General features: G+C 39.5%; 1 protein-coding gene across 1 annotated transcript in view; it reads right to left on the bottom strand.

The window, feature by feature from the left end:
• The window catches only part of UBR5 (ubiquitin protein ligase E3 component n-recognin 5), a 143,101-nt gene that overhangs the window by 114,773 nt on the left and 10,439 nt on the right, over positions 1–17,889 (bottom strand). Inside the window, exons 2-5 of the mRNA XM_054017496.1 lie at positions 4,091–4,135; positions 3,535–3,616; positions 3,299–3,375; positions 2,355–2,474 (exon numbers count right to left, since the gene is read on the bottom strand). Coding sequence (XP_053873471.1) covers positions 2,355–2,474; positions 3,299–3,375; positions 3,535–3,616; positions 4,091–4,135 — 324 coding nt within the window. The remainder of the gene's footprint in view (positions 1–2,354; positions 2,475–3,298; positions 3,376–3,534; positions 3,617–4,090; positions 4,136–17,889) is intronic.

Here is a 17,889-nt window from a genome sequence, read left to right as displayed (position 1 = left end):
ATAATTTGAAAAAGTTGGAGAACCGATGTAGTATGGTAAATAATCTCTTTCACTACAGCAGTTAACATTTACTTTTGTTGTGCTGTTTTGGCATCCTTCAAATTATCCACTTTTGAATTGTTCCAGAGAAGGTCTGAAGCTCTTTAGGGTTGTTGTCCTGTTCATACAGCATCAAGCACACTGACTATGCTCAGTGAGAATATAATATAAAAATTCAATGAAGTGCTCTCTAGATCCCAGCTAGAAGCTGCATGCCTTAAACTACGGAAGAACTGTTCCAACACCAAGTTTCTACACATTTACAGACCCAGACATTTTTTAGCTTGCCTTCAAAATAAAATTGGGACAAAAGGCTCAGACTCTCTACCTGTGTTTCCTGTAAGCTGCGTGCTTGGGCAGCCACGCAGGAGAGATTTAAGTGCCACCCAGCTGATTAGCTGATTGTGCACAGCCGGCAGCATGTGTTTGGGTGCTGTCCCCACCCCCACGTTGCTCCATCCTGCAGCTGCTACTGGGACCCTCCTGCTGGCTGCACAGAGTGGGGGTTGGGGGGCGGGTGCTGATGTCAGGGTGTCCTCCTCCCCTCGCCCCTGTACCCCATCTCCACAGAGCAGGGCAGAGAGGACACAGCCTGGCTCAGGAGGACTAGGAGCTGCTGCTGCTGAGGTGAGTGGCTGAGTGCCTTTCTTAAAGAGACAGTGCACTGTTTCTGAGAATTTCGCACCAGCCAACTCACAATCGGTCTCTCTCTCACACACACACACACACACTCACTCACTCACTCCTCTCCCCCCCCCCCCCCCCCACATGTACTCCATGTCCACAAAGCAGAGGAGGGGAGACAACAGGGCTCAGGACAGAGCAGGAGAGCTTTCAGTGAGTTTCTTAAAGAGACAGTGCACAGCTTTCCCCAGCAGCCAGCACACACACACACACACATAGTCTCTTTCACACTCATCTCCGAACACATATTTGTATTAATTGTTGTTACTTCTTGGTACTTCCTGCAATGCACATATATTCTCTGTAATTTTATTCTTTCAAAGTGTGTTATTTTAGTGTTTTGACTGGTCTGTGCATTTCATAATTTTCATTTCTCTTACACTTACATTTAATTCTTTGAGTAGTGAGTTCTAAAATGCCTAAGCTGTCCTGGCTGGAGTAATTATCCCTATGGTAACTTTTTAAAAATATCTATTATATCTAGGTGTTTTGTTTCTACTGGTGGCGCACATAGGCATACACCTTGGTGGACATATTTAATCCACACATAGATGGAAAAAATTAGAGGGAACACTGCTGTCTACATAAATTTTATAGGGTTGCATTTCTTTCATTTTAATCATACAAAGCACTAGCTAAAGTTAGTTTATTCTTTGACATAAGTAAGGGACAAATTCCACTTTGGACAAAAACCATTGCCTCTCCTCTGTTTAACCATACTGCAAAATTTCCCACATATTCAGGGACTGTGATTACAGAATTTCATAATATCCACTGAAATATACACTAACAAAATGTGGCAGTGTTCAAAAGGTCTTTAAAAAGTCACAGAATGCAAAATCTATTATTAAATAACGAAGACTAATTTACATGGATATATACACATTTGACTTCAATGGAACACCATCAATTTGAAATAATTAAAATTTATGTAGAGCTGTGGTCAAGTGAAAAATTCTCTAAGTTGTATCTGTTCTTATCTGTTTAATATCTGATATTTCCTTCAAATTCCAGTCTCAATTTTTGTGGTTTTGCAATCAACACTTTCCTTTTTATTAACTATTATTATTATTATTATTATTAAAGGAGTTTGTTTCCTCTTACTGCGTGAAAGGCCTACACAAACATGGGAAACCAACTAAGGTACACAGAAGGGCAAATAATAAAACTGACTACAAACAGAATGTTGCCAAATGCACAAAATAAACCACAATTTTTCCCCGCTGTAATCCGTTTCATTTAAAAAAAATAAGTATTACTTTAATACTAGTAGTCTAAAAGATTTCCAGCAGAAGTGTGGTGTTTAAATAGACAGTGTCCCTCTAAAAATTAGTAATGACCCAAAATTCAAACACTAACACTTTTTAAAGGACAACACAACCAACAATATGAGTTTAGTTTTGGTTGTTTGTATTCTGAATTGGTTTCATCCTGAATACAGGATATCTTCAAATCTTAGGTTCTGAGTGATCAGTTGTGATTTAATAAATAGGGTTTTTTAGTTGTGCCCTAGCTAAACAATTGCTGCATTTAAACCTTTCATACAAATTGTATACAATTTATATATGTGTATACACACATACCCAAATATGGTACAAAAAGATTGCAGCCTCAATCCTATCAAAACTTACCCAAGGGTGTTGCCTGCCAGTCTGCCCAGAGTTTCAGAACCAGACAGAAACCATGGGGAGTCACTAGTCCTGCCTGGCCTGGATGTCCTTCCTGCCCCTGAGCCACTGCTCAACTTTGAGCTGAAAGTAAAAGATAGTAAATCAGTCACAAAACAATCCCAAATGGGTTAAGAACAAAACCTGGAAACCCAGGTCTAAAGTCTCAGGGACTTAGTCTGGTAACATACCAGCTTAAGCAACACCCTTGGGGAATACTCCAAACTAATCTAACTGCAAAATAGTAAGGTGTATACTGAGATATGGAAAGCATGCCTAATAGATATTCATGTCGGCAATCCATTGTTTTGTTCTTACAAAAAAAGTCTTTTCAATAGAATAACTGCAAACACATATAATTCTAATTACTTTGAAATGAGGTAGCCTCTGAACTTCATGTTTAATTTAATATGTATAGATTGCAATTGTCACTTATTTCTGTAAACCAGAGGCAACAACTTGCTATTTTAGAATTAAAAAGATTGTTTTAAGCCCAGATTTGAGTTATTTTGATAGTAGCCCTATCAAGATCACTTACCTGGGCTAAAGTTAATGAAAGTCCTTCCAGTCGGGACCATTATCAGAGTAGGTTCAATATGGGGTGTAAGTACTTAAGTCTGTTCCTTTCAGAAAGTTATCTTTTTTATTATGTTAAAGAGATTCTGTAGGCATTTTATCATCATTTTGGTACTAGGTATGGCATTTCTTTCAACACAAAAATATAACTATCAAGCTAGAACTGAGCTGTTCACATAATCACAACCATTGTAGCATATCTAAAGACTTCCTACATGGTACTAGCATTCATTTAAAATTTTGAGGATAGATTTCAAAGACAACTATATAAGAAAATTCAGATTTATCCATTTCAAATATCTGCTGAGTACAAAAAAAAAAATATTTCTTACCCATCATTGTTGTCAGGTTTACCCAATTCCAGTCTGTCTGGCTGAACTGAAAAGCCAATCCTGCAGACTCTACCATCCTATTTTTAAAATAAGAAAAACAAGTGTCCAAAATTGAAATGCAAGGCAGAATTAGAGCAAAATCAAGTCTTCAGTTGCTGATTAATTTGATGTTAAAAAGGATTATGTTTAACCTTATGGCTTCAAATTTGTTATGAGAACAGATTTGAGCAATTTACCTCAAGAAGAAATGCAGCATGATTTGGTCCCACCACACATTGTTTAATAGTAGCCTGTTCCAATACATTCAAAGGGGGGTGGCTGAAATAAAAAGGGAGCACGTATAACATTTTTAAACTTTTGAACTCCAAACAAAAATTGTAAAAAGTGGTATATGGAAGAAGCAATGATGGTTACTGATATAAAACATTTAAAATGACTTAAAATGTACACTAGTTGAAGCAAATATGATGTATTTTCAATCATTAAGCATAGAAAAGGCAAAACAAAACCTTAAAAGGTGATAAAGCAATATTGTATATTTTATTTCAGTCAGCAATAAAAAGTGGCGCCTATATTCCAAATTAAATTAATTGTAGGAGATGGGTGCTTACTAATAGATAATAATCAACAGCTAGAACTTCCTACCCAGACATAAAAGTTACCTTTTTCAGAAATATATCAAAAAAGTAAATGTTAGTAGTAGAAATGTATATCTACAATGTAAACTTTTGCTTGTCAGTCAGAAAAATTGTTTTGCTGAATGCTTTTACAGCAATGGCTAATATATCTTACCTATTTAAATTGTATTTATTCAGCTTCTCTGAAACTTCCCTTAACCTGCAACAAAAAAAAAAAAAAGGAGTGCATGCTATATGAAAAATATCCTGTATTATATGCAAAGTTCACTTAAGCAGCATATTTTTTTTGTGACATGATTTATTCTGCTCAACCTCTTACCGTTGTGTGGCTTCTCCAACATACTACACAACTTGAAATCACCACAGCAGCATAACTACTTGAAGACACAGACTGCCACTTAATAATCAAATTACATTTCAGAACACAAGTCAGACAAATTGTGCAATTCAGTGTCGGACACTGCATCAGTAGGCAACAAAGTTATATTATACCAACTACTCACTACTACGTAGTGATGAAACCCAGTACAAAAACTACAAGGTGTCAGGACACTGCACTACAATTTTGTGGGGGCCAGCCTCAATTCAACAAACTACTTTAGGATTTTATGATGCCACCCATTACCATAGAATCCAAGTACAGTATCTTTTTGCTCACATTTCTCACTCATTTTTGGTTGTTGGAAAGAAAAGGGCATTCATTACTCCTGTCTTGTCACCATACCCTTCCTAGCCAATAGATATGAAGTAACGCAGGAAAACAATGATTAAGGCTGCGATTTAGTCACAGAATCAGTGATTTCCAAAGACTCTGTGACTTCAGCCAGCACCGCCACCCACCACTCCCAGCTGCCGGGGGACGGGGGCGCACCTCCCCCGCCACTTCTGGGCAGCAGGGGGCGGGGACTACCACCGCTCCCAGCTGCCAGTGGAGGGGGACAATGGAGCTCCCAGGCCCCACGGGTGGTGAGGATCGATCCCCTGGAGCCCGCACCCAGCTGCCCAGACTCCCCATTTTGTATGGATATTTTCAGTAAAAGTCAGGGACAGGTTGTGGGCTTCCCTGACTTTTACTAAAAATATCCATGACAAAATCTTAGCCTTAACAATGATCAAACATCAGGCGGAACAAGTAACTAAGATTAAACTGTTTCCAACCCCATTTAGCAAAAGGGAAAGATGCCATTTTCCAGGGCATTTAAGGGTGTGAGATCTTAGAAGATTTAAAACAAACACATGATTCTCAAAAGTGAGGGGATGGAAAAAAGCTCAAATACAAAAAAAGTGTCAGAGATAAACTATAAATGCAACTTGATGTAGGGGAAAATAGGTAGACAATTCAGAGAAATCAGAAATATTTATTATTCAGTAGTGCCTAAGATATGGACCCAGCTCCAATCAGCTTAAAGTCTAACATTTACACAAATATCTCTGAGACTAGGTCTACACTATGGGGGGATGGTGGGGGTCGACCTAAGATACGCAACTTCAGCTACGCGAATAGCTGTTCAAGTTGCAATCCATGAATGGGCTGAGGTATAAATCAGAACTCTATACTCCCACAGCGCTCACTGACATGCCCACTTCTATCAGAAGGATTAGCACAAAGATCAAGGGTACAATATGACCTTTATGTAATTAAACATGTAACTATTATAGGAGAGCTAGTATAGTTAAGTTTGCCTAAAATTTTCATTATAAAAGACCTTATTTTCATAGGGTCTTATAATGAGAGCTTATACAACTCTCCCAAACTTAAAATGTTCAAGTTGCAATTCTCCATGCCAGGTGTTTGTCTTTTAAAAAAAAGTTTCATTTGAATTTAATTTTTTAAAGTTTCAACTAGAACTGTTCAGATGTTTCCAAGCATCAACAAGATTACAAAAAAATATTTTTAGCCCGTGTTACAATAATTCTTGCCACTTTTATTGAGAAGCTCTAGCACACGCATGCTTTGGAGACAATGGGGAGGGGGGACAATGCCTCTCACACTCTGGTGTGAGAGGCACCTTATATAAATCGATGGTGCGCCCTCATCTCAAATACTGCATACAGATGTGGTCTCCTCCTCGCAAAAAAGATATACTGGTACTAGAAAAGGTTCAGAAAAGGGCAACTAAAATGATTAAGGGTTTGGAACGGGTCCCATCTGAGGAGAGATTAAAGAGATTAGGACTCTTCAGCTTGGAAAAGAGGAGACTGGGGGGGATATGACAGAGGTATATAAAATCATGAGTGATGTGGAGAAAGTGGATAAGGAAAAGTTATTTACTTATTCCCATAATACAAGAACTAGGGGTCATCAAATGAAATTAATAGGCAGCAGGTTTAAAACAAATAAAAGGAAGTTCTTCTTCACGCAGCGCACAGTCAACTTGTGGAACTCCTTACTTGAGGAGGTTGTGAAGGCTAGGACGATAACAGAGTGTAAAAGAGAACTGGATAAATTCATGGTGGTTAAGTCCATTAATGGCTATTAGCCAGGACGGGTAAGGAATGGTGTCCCTAGCCTCTGTCTGTCAGAGGGTGGAGATGGATGGCAGGAGAGAGATCACTTGATCATTGCCTGTTAGGTTCACTCCCTCTGGGGCACCTGGCATTGGCCACTGTCGGTAGACAGGATACTGGGCTAGATGGACCTTTGGTCTGACCTGGTACTGCCTTTCTTATGTTCTTATGAGTGATGTGCCTTTTGCCACCCCTATGAAATTTCACTCAAATTTGGCCAAGTTATGAACCTTCAACAAATGACAATTCACACATCCTCAATAAAGACTTGTTAAAGTTTGACAGTGGTGTACAATCACCAACCCCCTGAGCAGGATGGCAATGGTAAGATTAGCGGGACTATAAAAATAGAAAACTCAATAATAATTGGGGATTTCAACTATCCCCATAGTGACATATCACCTCAGGACAGGATGCAGAAATAAAATTTCTTGACACCACAAATGACTGCTTCTTGGAGCAGCTTGTCCTGGAACCCACAAGAGGAGAGGCAATTCTTGATTTAGTCTTAAGTGGAGCACAGGATCTGGTACAAGAGGTGAATATAGCTTAACTGCTTGGTAAGAGCAACCATAATATAATTAAATGTAACATACTTGGGGGGGGGGGGTGAAGGATGACACCAAAGAAGCCCACCACAGTAGCATTTAACTTCAGAAAGGGAACTACATTAAAACGAGGAGGCCAGTTAAACAGAAATTAAAACGGTACAATCACAAGAATGAAATTCCCGCAAGCTGCACAGAAACTTTTTAAATACGCCATAATAGAGGCTCAACTTAAATGTATTCCCCAAATTAAAAAACATACTAAGAACAAAAAAAGTGCCACCATGGCTAAACAAAGTAAAAAATGGTTAGAGGCAAAAAGGCATCCTTTAAAAATTGGAAGTTAAATCCTACTAAGGAAAACAGAAAGAAGCAAACTCTGGGAAGTCAAGCGTAAAAGTATAATTAGGCAGGCCAAAAAGGAATTTGAAGAGCAACAAGCCAAAGACCCAAAATCTAACAGCAAAAAATATGTTTAAATACATCAGAAACAGGAAGCCTGCCTAACAATCAGTGGGGCCCCTGGAAGATTGAGGTGCTTAAAAGAGCACTCAAAGGAGACATGGCCATTGTGGAAAAGCTGAATGAATTTTCTGCATAGGTGTTCACTGAAAAGGATATGAGCCATTCTTTTTAGATGACAAATCTGAGGAACTGTCCCAGATAGAGGTGTCAGTAGAGGAGGTTTGGGGAATTAAACAAACAGCAATAAGTCACCAGGACCAGATGGTATTCACTCAAAAGTTCTGAAGGAACTCAGATATGAAATTGCAGAACTACTAACTGTGCTACGTAAGCTATCACTTAAATCATCTTCTGTACTAGATAACTGGAGGATAGCTAGTGAGAGATTTCTTTTCTCCTTTTTTAAAAAAAAAGGTTCCAGAGGTGATCCTTGCAATTGTAGGCTGGGAAGCCTAACTTCAGTACCAGGAAAATGGTTGAAAGTATAGTAAAGAACAGAATTATCAGACACACAGATGAACAAGATTTGTTGGGCAAGAGTCAACTTTGCCTTTGTAAAGGGAAATCATGCCTCACCAATCTATTAGAATTCTTTGAGGGAGTCAAACAAACATGTGGACACGGGTGATCCAGTGGACATAGTGTACTTGGATTTTCAGACAGCCTTACCAAAAGGTCTTAAGCAAACTAAGAAGTCACGGGATAAGAGGGAAGGCCCTCTCATGGATCAGTAACTGGTTAAAAAGACAGAAAAAGGGTAGGAATAAATGGTCAATTTTCAGAAAGGAGAGAGGTAAATAGTGGTGTCCCCCAAGGATCTGCACTGGGACCAGTGCTGTTCAACATTCATAAATGATCTGGAAAAAGAGGTAAACAGGTGGCAAAATCTGCAGGTGATATAAAATTACTCAAGCTAGTTAAGTCCAAAGCAGACTGTGAAGAGTCACAAAGGGATCTCATAAAACTAGGTGACCGGGCAACAAAACAATAGGTGAAATTCAACGTTGGTAAATCAAAGTACTGCACATTGGAAATCATAATCCCAACTATACATACAAAATGATGGGGTCTAATTCAGCTGTTACCACTCAAGAAAGATCTTGGAGTCATTATGGATAGTTCTCTGAAAACACTGCCTCAATGTGCAGCAGAAGTCAAATAAGCTAACAGAAAGTTAGGATACATTAAATGATAATTTTTTTTCCTTTAAAAAAAATCATTATGCCACTATGTAAATCCATGGGACACCCACACTACTATACTACATGCAATTCTGGTCACCCCACCACAAAAATAACATACTAGAATTAGAAAAGGTACAGAGAAGAGCAACAAAAATGATCAAAGATATGGAACAGTTTCTATATGAGGAGAGAAGAAAAAAATAGACTGTTCAGCTGGGAATAGAGATGACAAAGAGAGAATATGATAGAGGTCTATGAAACTGTGACTGGTGTGGAGAAAAAGTGTTACTTACTCCTTCACATAAAACAAGAATTAAAAGAGAACTAGATAAATTCATGGAGGTTAAGTCCATTAATGGCTATTAGCCAGGACGGGTAAGGAATGGTGTCCCTAGCCTCTGTCTGTCAGAGGGTGGAGATGGATGGCAGGAGAGAGATCACTTGATCATTACCTGTTAGGTTCACTCCCTCAGGGGCACCTGGCATTGGCCACTGTCAGTAGACAGGATACTGGGCTGGATGGACCTTTAGCCTGACCCAGTATGGCCAGTCTTATGTTCTTAAGAACCAAGAATCGCCCAATGAAATTAATAGGCAGCAGGTTTAAAACAAACAAAAGGAAGAACTTCTTCCTACAACACATAGTCAACCCGTAAAACTCATTGCCAGGGGATGTTGTGAAGACCAAAAGTATAAGTAGGTTCAAAAAAGAATGAGGTGAGTTCTGGAAGTTAGGTCCATCAATGGCTATTAGCTAAGATGGTCAGGGATGCAACCCTATGCCCTGGGTGTCCCAAGCCTCTGATTGCCAAAAGCTAAGTGTGGATGGCAAGGGATGGATCAGTCTATGATTGCCCACTCTGTTCAATCCCTCTGAAGCAACTGGCATTGACCACTGTTTAAAGACAGGATACTGGGCTAGATGAATCATGGCCATGCTTATGTTCTTATGTAAATTCTGAGAAGTCCATCTGCACTGAGCGTGCTCCAATCCAGCAGAGGCTGCAGGGGCAAAATAGGACATTCCCTACAATTGCTGTTCCAGGCTGCTGTGGTTTCAGAAAATGGAACTGAGAGCAGGATGACTGTTTCTCTTGTGTTCCCATTTCTAGCATCCAAGCAGAGTGGAAGAAAAGGAGGTACAGTCTGCCTGGAATGCAGATAGGTGAGGAATTTGGAGGGTGGTGGAAGGAGAGTGTATAGAATCTATTGGGTGGAGAAGAGCAGAGGAGGAAAGGGAGCGGGTAAAGAGGTCGTACAGATGTGAAGGGGAGGAGATCGGGACACAAAAAAGGGTGCAAAAAGGAACAGGAGATACGAGCAAAAGACAGGATGGATTGGTTGGCTAGAAGCTGGGAAGACACATAGGCAAGAGGTAGACAGGTTGCATAGAAGAGGCAGACAGGTTGGGGGCACATGGGTTCTATAAATGCTACAGACCGTTCACCCCTAGAACCTGGAATTGAATCAATTTTTACCAAGTCTCAGTATTCCTCCAAGGTCAGCAAATAGATACCCACCAGCAAAGTATGTGCCTCCATCCCCCTCTAGTAGCAGGTCCACATGGCCTCTATCACTACCACTTACACCATATGATCAAGAAGAGACAGAGGACTGTACTGGGGATCTTTAGATCCCAAACCTGCTGATGACCTAGGATCACTATTGTTCCATATGATGGTGGGTTGTTGTTTTTTAAATGTTTAGATATAAAAAAGCTAGAAAGTTATATTAAAAAACCTAACATTAAAAGAATGTTAAGATTGCTAAGTCAATTGTTTGAAAGTTAGGAAACCCCAAAATTAAGATTGCCTGTGTAACCTTAATTCAACCTCCTTGTGCATAGGCATTATGATGTATAGTCTTTAAGCATATGATCACATACTAATTCTCCCCAGGTCCCCTGCCTCGTTCAGTGCACAGTATGGACAACACTTTGGGAATTAATCAGAGTTGTGTAGTGAATGACACTATTTCTGTAGGACCTCTGCCTTACTTGTTGCAGAAGTTTGAAGGTGGTAGTGAATGAGGCAAGAAACTGCAGGAGGAAATAGGACTGCCTCACTGTTAAGGAATTTGAACAGCACACTGGAGAACTGGATTCTAACCCTGCCCCTGCTACAGAGTTCCTATGTGACTCTCACCAAGTCACTCACACTTAAACCAAACTTTTCATGGGAGATCACTAATTGTGTGCGCCTCATTTTCTGGGAACCCAACATGAGACACCTGGGGGCTGATTTGCAGAAGTACTGAGCACTCACAGTTGCAACTTAAGTCAATGGGAGCTGTGCTTTGAACATATAAAATACTAAGTACTCTGAAAAAAATCAGGCCCTAGGCTTCTCAAATTGGGAACCCAGAATTAATGGGTACTTCACTCAATCTTTTCTCTCTCTCTGCCTCAGTTCCTCAGCTCTAAAGTGATAATACCACCTAATCTCAGAGGGGAGATATGAAGATAAATTCATTAAATGTTTGTGAAGCACTCATATACTATGAGAACACCACAGAAATAATTTTGTATTCAGTGGATGGTGTGTGTTAAGTAAGGTCTGGGGCCACACAATGAATGATGAAAATAAAAAGCAATATTGAATACCTATGCATTTGTAAAATAAGAAGGGGATACTATGGAAAAAATAATGTGATTGTGTAATTTAAGACTAACAATGAGTATGCACAGGCAACCTTAATTCTATCATTCCAATCTTCTGAGTGTTTGACATGGCAACCTTACTTTTAAGTATAGTTTTTTATTTAAATTTCTTTAGCGTCTATTCACATACATTACTTATTGTAAAACATTCTTCCCTTTAGGACCACCACTATCTCTATGCTTTGTTTCTCTTCTTTCTATGCCTGTTTCACTCCCACTTCCGCATATTTACTAGTCTTCTGTAATTTTCTCAGCATTTCCATCCCTCAAGAAATTCCCAATTTTCAGCCAAGTGTGCTCCTCCATTTCACTTCACTACTGCCCACTTCATTCCATCCACCAAAATGATCATTGATTAGATGGCTAATGTTGAAACTGAAGGGTCATTACTGGGCTTTAATCTGAATGAATATCAACTTGGGGAATGGGGGAAGTAGCTCACACCCTTAAGTCATGGTTTCAAGCTATCTGCAGAATTAGGCCAACATCAAAGCATCAGTTACACTTAGTTCACATTTGGAAGGTTCTCTCTGTAAATAGTAGGGCTAGAGACTTGGGGTTTTTTAAATGAAAGCTTAGATGATAGAGAATCTGAATGTCATGTAGGCCAATAAATACATTATGTGGGTTGTATGTTTGATACCCCTGCTCCAAGAGAACACTCCAGGAAGAGGGCTTATGAAAATGACAACGCCTTGAACTAAATTCATCCTTGGTTCAACCTCCACTGAAGTCAAAAACACCAGGCATAAAGTTGGTCCCTGAACTACTAACATAATGGAGCCATTTAGAACTGCACAAGTACTTATGTGGTATACTTGACAGACTATTTAAACTTTCTGACTCCAACTTTTCTTAATTTCTGTGCTATGTGCTAATTTCCCAAAAGGGAAAAAAGATAAGATCATCACTTAGATTAATATCTGTATACACTACACTAAAAACAATCTTCTTTATAGATCTATAGACAATATAAAATCTTATTCTATCAGATGGCATCCTTTTCTTCACAGTAGTCAATGAACCTTTGTAGTAGTAGACTGCCGTTAGTAACAAGAACACAGTGGCAACTGATTTAGGGAGAAGCAGGCTTTTCAAGATCTCCTCCAATAGTGTACATGTGCAGTTTTCAACTATGAGTGTGCTACAGTGCCACAGGGAAACAAGATACTAGTTCAGGGAAGGACCAGATTTTCAAGTCTCCCCCCACTTAATGGAAGTAACATGGGTGCAAAAAATTGAATAAGTTACTGAGGACTACAACTACACCCAGCAATCTGAATGTCAAGTGGTGTATTTGTGACATATGGAGTCTGGTGGCCTGGGGCTAAATGTGTGTGAGGAACCTCAAAAGCCAGGATCCCCCCTCAGATATACTTTGAAGATCCAGTAGTAAGGAATTATGTATCATATCCAATTTTTTCACATCCACACCCAAGTCTTTGGTAGGAGAGGACATGTTTATGGATTATTTTAAAATCATTCCAAAATGTATTAAGACCCATACCCCGTGAAACTTACAAACTACTTTAGGACATGATGCAATAAGGTAACAAAAGGTATGAGGAAGAACAGACAAAGGTAACAGTAAGGCAATGTGGATACTCAAAGCTTAGTGCATAGCATTTGGTATATACAAATGGGGAGATTTCTTTTCTTCTCCCCCCACTTAAAAAGATAAATTAGCAAATGATTTATTCAGCTACTTTCCTCTAGCCACCAGAGAGAGCATAAGTGTGTATCCAGTAGGTTTTTAAACAGCAAGGGGGCAGTGGATTTGCAGACCACATTCTGCAAGCTAGAAGATGATCTTGAGTGTACTGGCCCTGCAAGTGTGGTGGTTTTGACACATTTGGTTGGCTTTTCATAGGCACTCTATAATGGGGTAGTCTTCCCCTTTAGGGGCTGGGGAGCCTGAGGCAAGCCTGTACAGTTCTGAGGCACAGTTCTTTTAGAATAGGTGATTGGGCCTGGCAGAGCGGGATCATCAGACCAAGTTAGGAATGGGTCAGGTGACTGCCTGATGAGCATCTGATTCCTATAAAGGCCGAAAGAGCTCACTCTCAGGGCTTGTCTCTACTACCCACCGGATCAGAGGGCAGCAATTGATCCAGTAGGGGTCGATATAGCGTGTCTAGTATAGATGTGATAATCGACCGCTGAGCGCTCTCCAGTCAACTCTGGTACTCCACCAGAACGAGTAGCGCAAGCGGAGTCAACGGGAGAGCGCCAGCTGTCGACTTACAGCAGTGAAGACACCGCATAAGTAGATCTAAGTATGTTGACTTCAGCTATGCTATTCACGTAGCTGAAGCTGCGCATCTTAGATCATCTCCACACGGTAGCGTAGACAAGCCCTGAGATGGGGGACCCATAGAAAGCAGGCTAGCTCCAGAGGCAGGCCCTGGAGAAGGTGGATTGCCTTGCAGATGCTCTATTGGTGGTCTCAGGAAGTGCTACCAAGAGTAGGGAAGCTCTGGAAAGAAAGCCCCTGGGTCAGGGGCAAGGCAGCTGTTGGATTTATGCTGAACTATTTTACTTTTGATGTTTGCTAAAGATTGTCAGTGCAATCAATAAATGGTGCCTAAAGAAAGGGACTGAACAGACCCTGGGCCTGGCATTTAATCATTCCAGGGCTAGGGAGACAGAACAGCAGCCGACACACAATCATTAAATGGGAGACATCACGTCCTCTTCTGGATCAGATATACAGGTCAATACACAACCATAATCCAGTCCAACAATATTATCTTAAAAGGTACATTCTGAAATCATATAGGATGAAAAGTCAGTTCTACTTTTCAGATGAGCAAAATCCTCCAAATCCAAAATTAACACCTCAACTCCATCAAAAGCAGGTGCAAAAGCCTCTAGTCTTCCCAACTTACAAATACAATAATGCAATTGTCAATAAAAAATACAGCAGCACATAGGTGATAAATGTAAGAACATTCCAAAGTTAAATTTAATCAAATTAAACCTATGGAACATTATTCTAACTGCAATACTGAATTTATCTTCAAATGTAACGAGTCTCACATTTTTAATTTGCTTTAAAATGCAGCCAAAATACAACAGCCAGTATTGTTATGCTGCAGGAATTAGGGAAACTTGTTGCATAATGTGCATTCGGGAAGCTACAGACTACATAGTGCCTTGCTTGTATAATTAAAATCTCCTTCGATTGCTAACGGGAAAACTTCATCTAAATATAGAATTTTTAAAGAACAAAGAAATCATTTTCAGTTTTTTTCTATCATCAGATATTGCAACCTTGTTTTAGAAGGGAAACAGAGGGAAAAATTGTTTAGGAGACAGTGCTGGGCCAGAAAAACAAGCAGCCATACTTTTATGAGAAGTGGGATTTCAGGCTGAATAACTCAAAACTGAAAAACCAGTCAGCCTGTGGGGTGGATAGGTCACCGTACCACTCTGCCTGCATTTCCCAAAAACTGATTATTTCCCCGCTCCATCTACCAGTACAGCAGCCACAAAATTTCCAGGTACTTCCCCCACAGTCTATCCAGCCTTTTGGTTTTATGCCAAGAAACTCATTAAGCATCACACTATATAGCTCTTGCTTCATATTGTGCCTGAAGCCATACTATTTAGGGTAGCAATCTTGTCAGAAATAAGCTGCCTGACCCTGTTTTGACTGAACCACTGGCCTTGCACGGTGGTGCAGTTTTTCAGCAGATATTAAAAACGCAGGAACTGGCCACTCCTGGGAATAATACCTTTTTGCAGGAGGGGGACTGTTCTGATCACATTACATTCTGGCTGCCTATTTCCCCCTCTGTAACAACATACAGTATTAGATACCTTAAAATGGTTTGCAACATTTCTATATACTGTTAAATAGCTTCAGAGTTCTATCCAAAAAGGGGCACATTTCAGAAGTGGATGAAAAAGTCCTGACAGCAAAGCCTGTGAAATGCTATATAAGTAATATATTTTCGCAAAAGGAAATAAATATACAAATAAGATGGACCACTATGTGTCCAGTAGGAAGGAAGGAAGGAAGGAAGAGGACCTTCTAATAAAATTAAAAAAAAAAAAAAAAAAAAAAAAAAAAAAAAAGTACTTTTTAAAAGGTTAACCAGGAAAGGTAGGGGTGGAAGAAAAGGTCCCCACACTTTGCTTCTTTATGCAGTATAAAGAAAGCCTGAAATTTGGGGAGGAGTAATTTTTTTCTATTAGAAATTCAGATTTTTGTCTACCCTCTTTAACCTGGAAGACTCTACAGGCAATTGTTATGAAGAAGAAATCAGATACAATATAAATGAAACCTGAGAGAGGAAGCTATTTTTATTTGGAATGTTTAAACCATGTTGTGTTTGGATAACAGTTAAGAAACACTAGAGAAAAGTTTCAAAGATTTGACATCTTCAACCCCTTAATATTAAGAATGAGAAAGCTCGTAATCCATATTTCAGACCTATAAGTGCAGTAAAATTAGGGAAGAAAAACAAGCAGGTTTTGGGGTCAAGTTTTCAGGAACTTTACACAAAATACAGAAGCCAATTTTCTCCCCTTCTGCATGTTACCTATGAAGACCGATTTAAAATTTAATCTAGTTGTAAAAATTGAACAAATTTTTAAATAATTTGTAGGAAATCTTCATTTTACCTGTTTGTTACGTGGCCAGATTCTCCGCTTACCTAAATAAATAGTAAAACTCATTGACTTCAATGATGGCAGAATCAGGCCAATAGCTTGTGACCAAGGAAGTGCCACTCAGGTAAATGCATTAAGGTGGCTAAGCATTTTGAGGATTGTCTTAAAATAAGTTATTAGAAAAAAATAGTGCAACACAGACACTTATGTGTACATATTAAGTAGTGTCAAACTGCGGGGGAGGGGGGGGAAGGTTCATATTAAACTCCAATTAAATTATTTGTTTAGTCTGTAATAGCTCCCAACCAGCGTCAGGGCCTCATTGCACTAAGAGTTTGTAGAAACATACAGAAAGACAATTTCAGTCTCAAAGAACTTACAAACTTACAAAAAGACAAGAGATATAAAATGTGGGTATAAGGGATATAGCATATAAGTAGTCAGGGCAACAACAGCCATAAGTGTTGTAAGTTTGTGTTTTTATATATATATATATACACACACACACACACTGAACAAAGACTTGAACCTACTATCGCTCTGATGATTTTATTTATATGCTATATCCTTCTTCCCAACCTTTTATCTTTTTTGTGATCTATTTTCATGACAAGGACTTCATTTTAGGTTTAAAGGATATTTTGAGAGAGTTCCATTCCAGGTGGATAGGAAAAATGTGTTTCATTCCAGGGGCTAGTTGGGGGAAGGAAGTGGGATAGGAAAGAACTGTTCAAGCAGGAGTAGATAAAGTGTAGGGGGGAAGAGAGAAGATGGCAAGCAAAATAATAAGCAGGGAGAATTAGATTAGGCAGATGAAGAGATGCTGCAGTGGGAGAGGTTCAAGATGAAGAGGCCACCAACTACTAGCAATACAGCCAGGGCCGGCTCCAGGCACCAGCTTGGCAAGCAGGTGCTTGGGGCGGCCACCCCGTAGAGGGGCGTCAGGTCCAGCCTTCGGCAGCAATTCGGCAGACAGTCCCTCACTCCCACTCGGCGCAAAGGTCCTCCTGCCGAATTGCCACCGCAGATTGTGATCGCGGCATTTTTTTTTATTTTTTGGGGGGGGGCTGCTTGGGGCAGCCAAAACCCTGGACATGGCCCTAAATACAGCACATGAAAAAAGAAATCCAGAATCTAAGTTTGAGCTGAGTGAATGATGTCAAGAGGCAATGCAGGATCCTCCTGGCTATTACTGCTGATTCCCATTTGGAGGGGAGGCTGCCGAGGCTGGTGTCCTAGGAAGTGGTGAAGATGTCTGTTATACATTAAAGCACTATTGTAATACAGTAATAATGATCCTAAATTACCCACATCTTTGGCTGTGGCTGGTACTGGCTGCTTTGAGTAAAGAGCAGCAAACAGCTTGTGCATGTTTTTCTCTACATAATATTTTGTATTAAAAGATAAACCTGAGAAACTATGAAAGTCTCACACCTTCATGCTTTCATCTGCTAAGTTACACTTCTATTGTCACAAACAAAATCAGCAAAACTGAATGTCATAGCAATAAAACAGTAGTGATGGATTGTGATTGCTTCTGTTGACTAAGCAAAGAGGTATTAAAAACAGCAAAACATTTTGAAAACTCCCTCTGTAATTGGTATTCTTTTGTAAAATCATTTTAGCTATGTATGGTATTACAACAAATTCATTGCAGCGGTCTTTTAAAACTTGCAGTTGCAGGTTCTCCCTGTACTTCTCCTACAGTTTGACCAGCCTTTTTTTAAAAAAAATAAAAAAATAAAAGGCATTTGGGAGCATTAAGCTATTCCCAATTTAAAACATTTTTGAAAAATACAAAAATGAAATGAGAAAACCAACTGGAGGAGGAGGGGCAGAAGACACTTTGGAAAGATCATTTCTGACAGGAAAAGGGAGCTGGAGCAATAGGGCATAGGGGAGAGTCTGAACCAAAAACCTGGAAAAACAAACAAATTAATTTCCTCAAATTATTTTTAAATCTACAAAGAAA

The sequence above is a fragment of the Malaclemys terrapin genome, chromosome 2 (assembly GCF_027887155.1).
Source record: "Malaclemys terrapin pileata isolate rMalTer1 chromosome 2, rMalTer1.hap1, whole genome shotgun sequence".
In the NCBI taxonomy this organism is placed as follows: Eukaryota; Metazoa; Chordata; order Testudines; family Emydidae; genus Malaclemys; species Malaclemys terrapin.
Note: the sequence above shows the minus strand (reverse complement) of the source record. Positions and strands in the feature narration are given on the sequence as shown.